General features: G+C 32.9%; 1 protein-coding gene across 1 annotated transcript; it reads right to left on the minus strand.

Annotated features, from left to right (window-relative positions):
- Positions 1-5,999: 5,999 nt before the first annotated feature.
- LOC130509867 (peptide methionine sulfoxide reductase B5) lies at positions 6,000-7,024 on the minus strand. The gene is made up of 3 exons (XM_057006148.1): positions 6,822-7,024; positions 6,445-6,601; positions 6,000-6,340 (listed from the first exon to the last, which is right to left on the minus strand). The coding sequence occupies exons 1-3, from the start codon at positions 6,920-6,922 to the stop codon at positions 6,170-6,172; spliced, it is 429 nt and encodes a 142-aa protein (XP_056862128.1). The 5' UTR covers positions 6,923-7,024; the 3' UTR covers positions 6,000-6,169.
- Positions 7,025-13,032: the final 6,008 nt, after the last annotated feature.

Consider the following 13,032-nt stretch of genomic DNA (forward strand, 5'->3'; position numbering starts at 1 on the left):
ACAGCTGTAGTACTTAGGGATCGAATCACGAGGAGCTGGGGAACCAATTAAATAAAATCTACTAATTAATCCTAGGCAAGGTTGGTTTATATGATGAAAATAAAAGTAACAATTCCCAAAATGAGTAAGGTAGTTGCTCTAACTAACAATATGATGGGTTGTTTAAATGTGATAAATAGTGCTAGACATAGGGTTTCTATTCAGGAATGGAGATTATAATCTCTATAAATGCTTTAACAAGTTCCTTGCATGATACTATAGATCTCAACCGCTTAACTCAAGTGAAGTATCACTGGTTAAATTATCTAGATCTCTGGCCACACCTTTCGCATGATGACACAGAAAAAAAGTCGGTCGATATCCTTTTAAGATATCAAGCGATACACCTTTCGCGGCGCCGATCGATTCACCTGTCGGGACGGCTTCTAGATCTGCCTAGGCGCGAGCCGAATATGACCACAAGGTCTCAAGGAGGAACTGTTGTTCTTCTCAACGGGAGACAAACAAGCTCAAATGGATAATTCAAGATAATCAAAGATTCTAGTAATCTATGTTCTAGTTAGCTAATCTAAAACAAGCATAGAGTGCAATCCATTTGATGAGTATCACAACTTAGCAATTATAGTTTGGGGCTAATCCCACAAACCTATTTGAACCCTAGATCTAACAAGTAGACTACTCAGACATAGCTAAGCAATTCATAACAATAGATAGATGAAAGAATTGCATAGATAGAATAAAGTAGAAATACAAAAGGAGATGAGAAATCTCTCCAATCTCTCAAGACAAATAAAACTCTAGTCTCTCTCTCACACTCTGCTTTGAGGGTTGTTAAAAGCTTGCTTCTTTCGAAGGTTGCCGTCAAAAAACACTTAGCAGGAATATTTAAGCATTTCCATTAGCTTAAAAACTTGTCAGGGGCAATCTCGTAATTTGGTGAAGTCTTGGTGAAGTAGTCGGCTAAACCATTTCGTCCTCGATATCGATCGACAACACTCGATGTGTATCGATCGATTATAATCTTCTAGTACGCAGATCTTCTCAGCTACATCGATCAACGACTCAGGATGAGTATAGATCGATTGTAATCGTAATGTTGACTTCCGACTTAGTCTTGAATGGTCAACTCGGGTATATCATCTCTTGTACTCCAAAATGCTCCAAAAACATCACTTTCTCACAAAATGCTCCTAAACCTGAAAACATACCTAACAGGCTAGAAAACAGATTAAATATATAATAAAATACTAGTATACCATGGTTAAAACAGGTAAAATCCATGGTATATCATATATTGCAAACTTGTAACACGAGCGGTCTCCAGCTCGGCGCGAAGTTGATGAATAGTTCATTCCCCATGACCTCGCACCGGAGAAGGAATCCTCGGCCTAGCTGAAGTCGAGCTGTTCGAAAGGACAGCTTCTAGGAACCTCCTCTGAACATTACGTTCCCCGGAAACTTGAGGTCGATCGCCTACTGATCCGACCGAAATAACCATGTCCTCTCGATTACCATCAGCAAGGATAGCAATCGAGACCAGTGTTGCCATGAATTCAGGCGACTGGATTTGTGATCTCGAACGAAGAACTGGCCCCTTTCGAGTCTCTCGGGTCTTCTCCGAGGGTTCGGCCTCGGAAGATACATTAAGGCTCTCCGATGAAGCCTATCGCTCATTAATCCCTACGAAGCCATAAACACGCATATAGAGAAGTAATTGTAAAAAACGGAAGTCGATGAAACTAACTCTTGCTTTGACGAGCTTGCTTTGGCGACACCAGATTTACCATCTCGATTAGGGGAGCTCGAAGGTCGTAGGCGTCCTGAAGACGGGCCAGATAGAAAGCAAGCCATCAAGGACGACCTCGACGCAATACCTCCATCATTCCCCGAAATGCAGGAGTCATAGGCGCAGCCCAAAAAGATGGAGGGAAAGATGAATTAAAACAATAGAACCCAATAAGCCTCAATAAGATATGGGAAAACAAACATACCAACTTCATCATTCCATTCCCGAGGAATCCAATTGATGTCGAAGTCACCGACAGAGGCTTGGTTTACCGTGAAAATGATGAACTTTTCTCTCCATGGATCATCCCTACCAGAAATGCCGTCAACAACTGTGCGACCTGCACGAGGGGAACGAAGCACCGTGCCCAGAAAACCGCTATTGCATTTTAGAATACAAAGCTGCTTCAGTTCATTCAAACCAAATTCGAGAACTTCTTCTCTGGCTCGAACCAACAAAGTCAAGTAATATCGCCAGAAATTTGGACACATCAGGGTAAAGGTCATCCCGAGCTCTGCAAGGGCGTCGAGTATGAAGGGAGGGATCGGAAATGAAAAAATTCCGTTCTTTTTTGTTTGGCAACAAAAGTCCGTCCTTTAAATGTGACTTATAAGCTCCGCAGAATCCGGGCCTTACGTTTTCAGGAGTCTCTCCGGGCTCGGAAGAGAGATTTAGACCTCATAACTGACTCCCCATAGCTCATAAATTTCATCAATACGATCACCAGTAAGGATTGTGGGAAGATGCAGACCAAAATTTTCAATTTGCCATCAAAAAATTGAGAGTAAAAAAAAAAGAGAGGAGAAGAAGAAGAGAAGAAACGTCAAAATGATTTTCTGAGAAAGAACTTCGAAGTGAAGAAGAAGAAGTTTTAAATTGTCAAAAATAGTTCCCAAAGCACCGTAAATGATGATCGATCCACATACGAAAATCTGAACCACACGATCTGCAAGTGGTCGACAGGTTGCGTCAGATTAGGGCACATGGCGTACCATTTCTCGAAGCCTGCGGTTAACGATGTGAAACAAGATCATGTTTCCACCCTTTTAGATGCTCGAATAGTCGAATATCACTAAAAAGGTTGGGGGACAAATGTTGGACCCAAAAATGACCACAAGTTAAATGGGCCGAAAGGCTAAACCCATCAAGTGATTTAGACTCGACCAAAGGGGAATGAGCACGATCTTCGGGCCGGACTAAGACGGGCCAAAACTAGAGGACAAACAAAGCAAGGCCCGCAACTAGGGCTGGGCAAAAAAGACCGAACCCGAAGAACCGAACCGAATCCGATCCGAAAAAGTAGTACCAAACCCGAACCAAAATTGATAAAAAATTCGAACGGGTTCAAATTTTTGGTATTTAAAGAACCGAACCCGGTCTGAACCGAAATATTTTGGGTACCCGAATGTATCCGAAATAGATTAATATACCTATATATTAACTAATTTTAGATTTAATGTATATTAAAAGGCATCAAAAAATATATGATACTTTTAAATTGTCCAAAATACTTGAAAAATATATACAAATAGTCAAAAGTACATGTCTAAATAGTTAAAGTATACTCAAAACACCAATAATATTTAAAATATATATTGATTCTCATTCCAAATATTCAAATTAAACCAATTTATATGTTAAGTTTTGGTATTTTGACACATGTTATTCAAATTTATATGTAATATATTATTTTGTTTATAGATTTTGTGAAGTAAAAGTATATAATGAATTTTAAAATTTTAAAAATAATTTAAATGGGTTAACCGAACCCGCAAGGATCCGAACCGAACCCGAACCAAAATTTAGAAATACCCGAATGGGGCTGAAATCTTTGATCCTGAAAACCCGAAACCCGAATAGATCCGAACCGAACCCGAATGGATACCCGAACGCCCACCCCTACCCACAACATAAAGGGCCCATAATTCAGTTTCGACGAACTTGGGGAATAAGGAGGAAGTTCTGAAGATTGAGGAAGTAGCTGAGAAGATCGTGGAACCAAGTCATCTAAGAAGAAAACCAAGACAAGAGGAAACACACATGAAAATCCCTAGAGAGAGAACTTGCAATACACTTCGACCTCGTCGAAGTCGCCTTAGATCTTCTTTTTGTTCGATCTCAATTGTAGTTCTCGATCCCATGTCTTTATTGTATTCGACCTTCACAAATCAATAAAAGTCAATTTTTGTCAAACGGAATCTGTTTAAATCGTTTTGTTATAAGGATATTGTTGTCTACATCATTTTTCTCCCCAGTTTCACATCTCAAACACTATCAAATACTTAGTATAGATTTTAGGATCTACAATCATCGCTACCATACATTTTGTTGATATCTTTTCTTTTGTGTAACTGGGAACCAATTTAAAAGAAGGATAAAACTGGGAGAAAATGGAATAAACTCTATAAGATCATATTATGTCAAAATTATTGTTACTTACCTAATTTACATTTGAATTATGGTTATTACACAAATAAGCCTTTTTCATTTAGACCCTCATGAGTTTATATATGTTTACATATTTAATGTAAAAAATCTATAAAAAAATACATAAGAACATAGAATATTTAGATGCAAGTTGGATTACCAACATAGAAGATCATTCTTCTATAAGTGCTTGGGTTTGATGTTTTTGCTTAGAGAAAGGTGCTATTTTATGGGCTTCTAAATGTCAAACTTGCATTACAAGTTTGACTATAGAATTAGAATTCGTAGCATTAGCAGCTGCTGGTAAAAAAACAGAATAGTTAAGAAATTTAGTATACGAGATTCTATTGTGACGGAAACCAGTATCACCAAATACTTGGTGTGATTGGTTGAATTGTAGGAGGTGACTTTAACTTTAATTTTTATCTATAACCTATAAAATCACCAATCATGCTTTATGTTGGTTTTTAAGCTACAACAAAAAATAGAAAAAATGGTTGTAACAACCTTATTTTCTAAAGCTCCATTTCTTTATGTAGAAAATATATTGTTGTAGTAATAAATTTTAAAGCTACATCACTTAAATCTAAATCAAAAAAAATTCTACAACTTAAATTCTACCTTAAAATTTCTACAGTTACAGCTGAAGCAATCATTTCTACTAGTAGGGGACACGTAACCCCATACCGGTACATATACATCTGCCTTTTCCTAGAATAATACGGAGACTTCGATTATTTTATCCTAAAAAGTGATTTCGTGTAACCCAAGACTCGAAATATGGTTGAAAGATTCTTTAAAGAAAGTGACCTCGTGTGCGAATTTACAACCATTCGGGTTACAGCCCATTAATTATAACAAACAATGCAAATACACGAACTTCTGGAAAATAGTTAAAAATCAGTTAAATAACATCGTTTAGCTTTTACATACAATGTCTAGAAAAACAGATTAGTACTTAGAAGAAAGAGTAAACAACCTGAGTGCGTGATGAGTTCGAGAGAGAATTAGGGTTGCTGAAGAATTCTGATTACTCCCTTGGGCTTTTTCCTCTGTTCTCATTTATTTCTGATCACATTTTTCGTATGAAGCTAGAGTGACCTTATGACTTGTTTAAAGCAGAAAAATAAATAAACCATTATTTTATTTTTCTTAGATAACCAATTGTTCATTCAATTTTGTTGTTATGACCCTGTATTTTCTTCAAGATATTTTTTTGTACGTGCTTCCAGCTTTTAGATATATGTATTATAGTGTTGAAAATACCAAGATGAGTTTTATATCTGTGTTGACAGAAAGTTACAGTGATATATCTGCGTATAACCAGGTTTAACTAAAAGAGTTGAAACAATTATGAAATGAGAAATTTGATCACAAATTTAATTCTTTTTTTTTTGAAATTGCATGTCTTGTATATGTACCGTTTCTGTTATTTTGTTTTTGTTTTTATTTTACTTATTTTGATATTAATAGGATTAGCGTTGAACATATAATATAGTAGGAGAAATGTCCAATATGAATATTATTATTTTGACAAAGATGATCCAACGTTATTAGTCTGAATTATTTCACTTGAGCAAACCGGAGAACTAAACAACACAGTCAATCTGATTGATTATAGAGTGAATTGGCAAAGTTGCAAATAATTAATTGGGTAAAGCCCTTATCTGACATCATGTAGGCTGAAAAGCAAAATTGTCTATTTTACCAACTAAAACTTGAATTAAGTAGCCTAATTTGCCAATTACAAATTTAAAGTTGGTCTAATATACCATTTTTCTAATAATAATAATAATAATAATAATAATAATAATAATAATAATGTTTTTATTGTAATGGTAAAGTTGCAAATAATTAATTGGGAAAGCCCTTATCACATTGATGTAGCTCAATTTGCCAATTACAAACTTAAAATTGGGCCATTTTACTTATTTTTTTCTTGATTATGTTTTATGATCAATCCTCAGCCTCCTCAGGTGGTTTCTGCGGGTTGAAGATGATCGAAACGCTGTTAACGCAGTGGCGTTCATCGGTAGGAGTACCATAACCTTCTCCTTTAAAAACATGGCCTAAATGCCCGTCGCATACTGCACAAGTTATCTCTGTTCTTCTCCCATCTGGATCAGGCTGATGATAAACGTAGAATCAAATCAAGAAACACAGAAAATAGTTTTCAGTTATCAAAAAACACATGAAATTAAACCAAAAAGACATATAAAGAGAAACTATACCGTTCGGTTAATGGCACCAGGGAATCCTTCAAAGAAAGCTGGCCAACCACATCCGGAGTCGAACTTTGTGGTAGATTTATAGAGAGGAGTTTTGCATCCGACACAGCTGAAAATTCCATCCTCGAAGAACTTGTCATATTCTCCAGTTCCTGCTATTCTGAAACATTTTCACCAAAACGTGAAAACCGATCCTTTTAAAAATTCTATAAATAAGTTTCAAAAAAAGAAAGATTCTATATATGTCTTAGTCAAAAAAATATTCTTTATATGTTTGCCTTGCAGCTTAATTACCATGTTTAATCTATTAATTGAGAAACAAGGCATTCTTGAGTTATAAGACTCGAACCAAAAAAGAAAGAACAAAAAAGAAAACTTACTCAGTGCCTTTTTGTCGAAGAATCCTAAACTGCTCAGGAGAAAGGATCGCACGCCACTCCTCCTCTGTTTTCTGGACCACCAGTCCATGAGCTGCCGCCATCACCGCCACCTAAGATAACCGGAAGCTGAGATGTTATATTACGACGGAGGAACCGGATCAGATAATGATATTGATCATCTAGGTTCTTGATCAGACATTTATACCTAGTTTCCAGTGATGTGTCTTTATCAGTTTCGCGTCTACATTCATTTAATATGAACTGGTGGGACCTCTAGACTGGTGTACACTAAATGAATGAATCACGCACGTGATATAATGATACACTAGATTTTGATCCGTGCTTTTGAGGTGCGGAATATTTTACGATGAAAAATTTTACTAATAATTTAACAAATATTTTGGTAAATTTTAAAGAGTATGTATTTAAAATATTTTTTCATTTAAATCAGTATTTTTAAATTCAACCCGATTGTGATTATACCGGTTAGTCCAGAGATCTGCCAATTCAATTTATGTTTTTAAAATATTCATATTAAAAAATCACTAAAATCTGAGACTAACCGATTGAACTGATGGATGACCGATATGTAATCTAATTGGATTTAAATTGTAATAGCTTCATAATTTGTAATCTTATAATCGGAATTTTAAAGTTTACTATTTTGCAATTTATGATAGTGAACTTTAAAATTATGACGTTTCTACAAAATTTTAAAGAGAAAATGATAGATATAAAATAACTAAGATTAATTATTGTATTATTTGGAAACATTGATAGTAGTATAAAAATATATTGTTTGAAAACATTGATAGTAGTATAAAGAAATAAATATATTGTTTGGAAACATTGATAGTAGTATAAAGAAATAAGTATATTGTTTGGAAACATGGATAGTAGTATAAAGAAAGAAACATAAAGTGATTTAATGTATGTTTAACTATATAGTATAAATATGTATTTAATTTAAAAACTTACAAAATAAATGTTAGGTCCAACAGAATGTTTCTGTCTAAATAAGATAGATGGCTAAGCATTTTATCCGACTCAAAAAACATAAAACAAAATTCGAACCGAACTAACGAAATACCTGAATAGGTATTGAATTAAAAGATATTGGATATCCAAATCGAACAGGTAATATCCAAACTTAAATGAATATCTGAAGATAACCAAATATATATATATAGTTAATTTTATATTTTTAGTTTATTTCTCTTATTATTTTTAAAATATTTATATTAAAATTTTACATAGATCAAAATCATATAATATATATATATATATATTGCAGAAAAATTGATTTGCTATTCACTTAAAATAAATGTTAAGCTTTTTAATTCATACACTAACAAAAATTGCATTCCAATTTTCAAGAAAACGATAAATTAATGTTTTTCTATTTTCAAAATTTTGTTTCCGAACCTATTGATCGTTCGACATATTTTTTTTAATCTGTTAAATTAATTGTAAATTTTGAAATATAAGAAGAATTTGATCTTTTTATCCGAACTTGACCCGGAATAACCGAATCTACACTAAAAATACCCAAATCTGACTCGATATATAAAAATACGCAAACGGATTTTAAATTTCTATACTGAAATATCTGAAAAACCAAAATTTCCTATCTGACCAGAACACTACAAGAAAATATATTAATTACAAGGGTGGTATTCCTTATTAATTTGTCGTAATAGGAGAGTAACGATGAATTAACAAGGAAGAGAATTTCGTTGTAAATGCTCGTCGTAATGGAAAATTCGTCCTAACTTCTTCGTAAAAGTTTTGACGAACCATATTCTTCATAAAAGCGAAGGAGACTTATTAAACCTAAGTTCATACATTAAGCGGTCAGTTTAATGCAAACAATAATAACAGTTATGAATGAAGACAATCGATAGATACTTATCTATGTTTAGCTCACGATCTAACACTCTAGCCTAACTAAGCTGACTACCTAGACATGACACAAGAAAACACAAGCATCAATACTGAATAATACTACATAAAATAATAGAAAAAAGAGGGTTCAAGATGATCTTCTTTAGGTGAGATAGATGGAGCCTTCTTCCTTTACAAAGTAGCAAAATCCCAACAATAGAGTCTTAGGTTCTGGTCTCTTGTGTCCCAAATAGCGTAGAATATAATAGAAAATAGGAAAAAGAAGATATGGATGTTGCTGGCGGCCAGAGAGAAAAATGGAATGATTAGGGCAAATCCCGAAATAAGTTGTAGTTTCTATAAAAATCTTTGCCGCTGGAACATGCACTCGGGTGCTCCGCTCGATCGGGAACAGCCATCAGACTGTTCTACGTGAAAATCACCAGATTACACTGTTTTCTGCCTCTTTTGCTCCAACTGGTCCATCTCCCATCCAATAAAACTCCATACCTGTAATGATTCAAAAATGACTAAAAAGACTCGATAAAGACTCAAAACACTTTTGGAAAACATTGTTATAATGGACCAAAAACACAACATATCACTGTCAAATTTGAAGAGGACACATTTCAGTTTCAATAAACCTGGAAATTTCACTTCAATAATTTCCTGGAAGATTTCGTAGAAGTCTGTTTTGCCTTTCACACATGTTTCATAGATACTTGTTGCCCGCCGTCTCTCATACTCGTATGCATGAAATGAACATTTTCGAGTTTGGTAGGTTAAGATATAACAACATATTTACAAGAAAATAATTTACTAGAGTTTTACAACTCTCTAACCTCTATTTTACAACTAATTTACAACAAAATCAGTTAGGTGAAACAAATTTAAACCACGTTTTCACTAAAAATAACGGTAACATGTTTGGTCGTAAAAGCCTTGTAAAGTTACAAAGATTTTATGACGAAATTTCTCTTTCTTCGTACAATCGATGTAAATTTATATATACTTTACTATGAATCTGTTTCCTTGTAACTTCACTACCACTTTACGACGAAAAGACTTTATGACGAATTTTCTATTTCCTCATACAACTGATGTAAATTTACATATACTTTACGACAAATCCGTTTCCTTGTAACTTTACTACCACTTTACGACGAAATTAACTTTCGTCGTAAACTCATTGTAATTTACTCGTAAAGTTACCAGGACTATATTTCCCCGTAAACGTTTTTCTCATTATATGCATGTTTTCTTGTAGTGGAACGGATATCCAAACATCCATGCCTAATGCATGTTTTCTTGTAGTTTCGTAAATCATATAACAGTTTAGCAATATTTACATAGGCCAAACACTTGATCTGTGTGAACCTGCAAATAGAGTAATATCTTCGGTATAGACTTTTTAGGATTTAAATCGGCAATCATGTCAAAATCTGTCATTGTAAACACAAAGAATTGAAAATGTATTTTTAAAGAGAACTGTAACTTGAAAGCATTTTTTATCAAGGTGTAGACTTGTTTATATAGTGAAACCTTACACGTTTAGTAATTAATGATTAATATACGATACTTATTACATGTATCTTAGATTTTAAAATTAAAATTTTGATCATATCCCCTATGGTACACATTCTCAATTATAACCCAAAATAATTGCTCACATAACTGTAGTTAACTTTCCATTTCTATACATTTGCGTGATTGGCACAATATTCATCTTCACTTTATATGATTCTAGGATCACAATCACGTGAGAATATAGAAAGCGTACTAACATCAACCAATCATGTGAGCCTCTAAATTACGTGAATATGCGAAAATAATGCATAACAATATATGATATATATTTTGTTTCCTATTAAGTACCAAGTAATCACATAAATGCTAATATGAATCGATGGATTTTCCAAAAACCTTGTCATCTAAATGATAATAAGAAAACAATTTGAACTATCACTACTAATTAGCACAGTAACGTTGAAATTTAGGAGCATGAAACTATCAATATAATTTAGTACTCGAATAATTATTTTATAAAAAGGAGTATAATGAAATAGCTAAAATATACAAAAGCATATTAACCTAAAAAATGGAATACATCGGTTAATATTAAAAAATACAAAAAAAAATATTTTTATTCGCTGATTGTAACTTGGAATGGCTAATATGATGAAGGTGTACTCTGGTTAGCAGAAAAAAATAAAAACATATACACCTACTAAAAATTGTATTTCAAATTTTGAAAATTGCATCAAGCGAAAAGCATGATTGAACAGGAAATGACTGTGTTACTATTTGAAATACAAAATATTGTTTTAAGAATATCATATAGTATGCATAGGAAAATATTATCGTTGCACTATCCACAGTGTCCACAATCCCCATACTATATAGATAAGCAGTAAAGAATACTTTATTTTTAACGGATGTAAACCATATAGGCAGTATGTTTTTGCCAAGTAGCATAGAAAAAATCTGTTAAAATTACATCCGTTAAAAAATTACTTTTTTAAGAATTAATTATTCTGTTAAGAATTCTTTCAACATAATAATTATATTCTATTCAGACTCGATGTATTAATAGGATCTTATCTTAGTTTATAATTAATTATAAGTTATGATACCAATGACAAACAATTGTAATTAATCTAGTGCAAAATGATTAAATTCAAATAAGAATGGCTTTCAAGTCACCACGTCAGCATGGTACTTATGTAAATAAATATCAAACTAAAGATTACTCTAATTTTTTTCTCCTTGATTAATAAAAAAGAGATTAAACCATGTATGTTCATGAACCCATGAAAACTAATTACAGTGAATTAGTTAGATCTAGATTGGCTCTGATACCAAATGTAAGTTTAACTTTTATGATTGCTATTATGAAATCTATCCCAAGTTCATAATCTAGATTTAGATTAATTCAAACCCTGATATTTTCTTAGACAAGAAGAAAGTTACTAACCTTGATTTTGAGAGGTTATGTAGATTGACTTCTCCTCCCTTAGACATTTTCCTTTTGTGATTCTCTAATAGATAAGAATCTAATCCTCCTCACTCTCCTTTAGATCTTTTCTATTACGTGGTTTTAAGAAAAATATTTGTCATCATCGAATAAGGAGAAACACTGATTAACTTCTCCTCCCTTAGACATTTCCCTTTTATGATTCTCTAATGGATAAGACTAATCCTCCTCATTCTTCTTTAGATCTTTTCTATTATGTGGTTTTAAGAGAATTATGTGTCATCATCGAATAAGGAGAAATACTGATTGACTTCTTCTCCCTCAGACATTTCCCTTTTATGATTCTCTAATGGATAAGAATCTAATCCTCCTCACTCTCCTTTAAATCTTTTCTATTACGTGGTTTTAAGAGAATTATTTGTCATCATCGAATAAGGAGAAACACTGCTCTTATTTATATTAATAGAAAGTATGTTATGAACAAACACAACCCTTCACTCATAACCACCACCACTATATACATACATAAATGTATATTATATCTTTATGATCATAGGATGAAGGACATTCACAAATTAAGGTAAAGGAGGGGGTATATCAAAACACCTGAATTCTAATTTCTTTAATCGAAACTGATCCATCAAGATATCATCTTTAATACCAGAATTCTTAACTTTAATATGAACTTGAACTTTATAATTACACCGAAAGACACACAGGTCATATAGAATATAAATATTCTTACAGCAGCTTCTCTATGATTTTCTTCATGTTCATTAAGTATGATGAGATTTTCTATGGACCTATTGAATTATTTTCTTAGGCTCCTTGTTTCTGAACTTGTTTACTTTCTTCATGTTCAATGAGATTTTCTATGGACTTATTGATTTTTTTTTTCTTAGGCTCCTTGTTTATGGTCTTGTCTGGGTGCCTTTCTTATGGCTTTGGTGTTGGTTAACTTCTGGTCCGACATCAGAGTCGTTAATATTTTTCTCGCATGAGTTATTTGTCTGAATTATGTGGAACATTTCTTGTGTCATTAAAATGTTATTTGAAATCAATATTTTAAAAATAAACCACGATTGTGTTTCTGAGACCAGATCTGGAAAACAAATCTTGACATAATACTTTTGATATTATTAATATATCCAACAATTAAAATATTAATTGATTTTAATTAATTTCATCATACAAATAAGTTAAGTCATCTTCGGTATCAGAAAATTATTTTTCATATACAATTATTTATCAATTTTTCCAGATCCTTGTAAATTATCAATCATATCTACCACATCTTTTGATGATCAACCAGGAATGTTGAAAGAACAACAATCTCATGCTATCTATTAATTT

The sequence above is a fragment of the Raphanus sativus genome, chromosome 3 (assembly GCF_000801105.2).
Source record: "Raphanus sativus cultivar WK10039 chromosome 3, ASM80110v3, whole genome shotgun sequence".
NCBI lineage: Eukaryota > Viridiplantae > Streptophyta > Magnoliopsida > Brassicales > Brassicaceae > Raphanus > Raphanus sativus.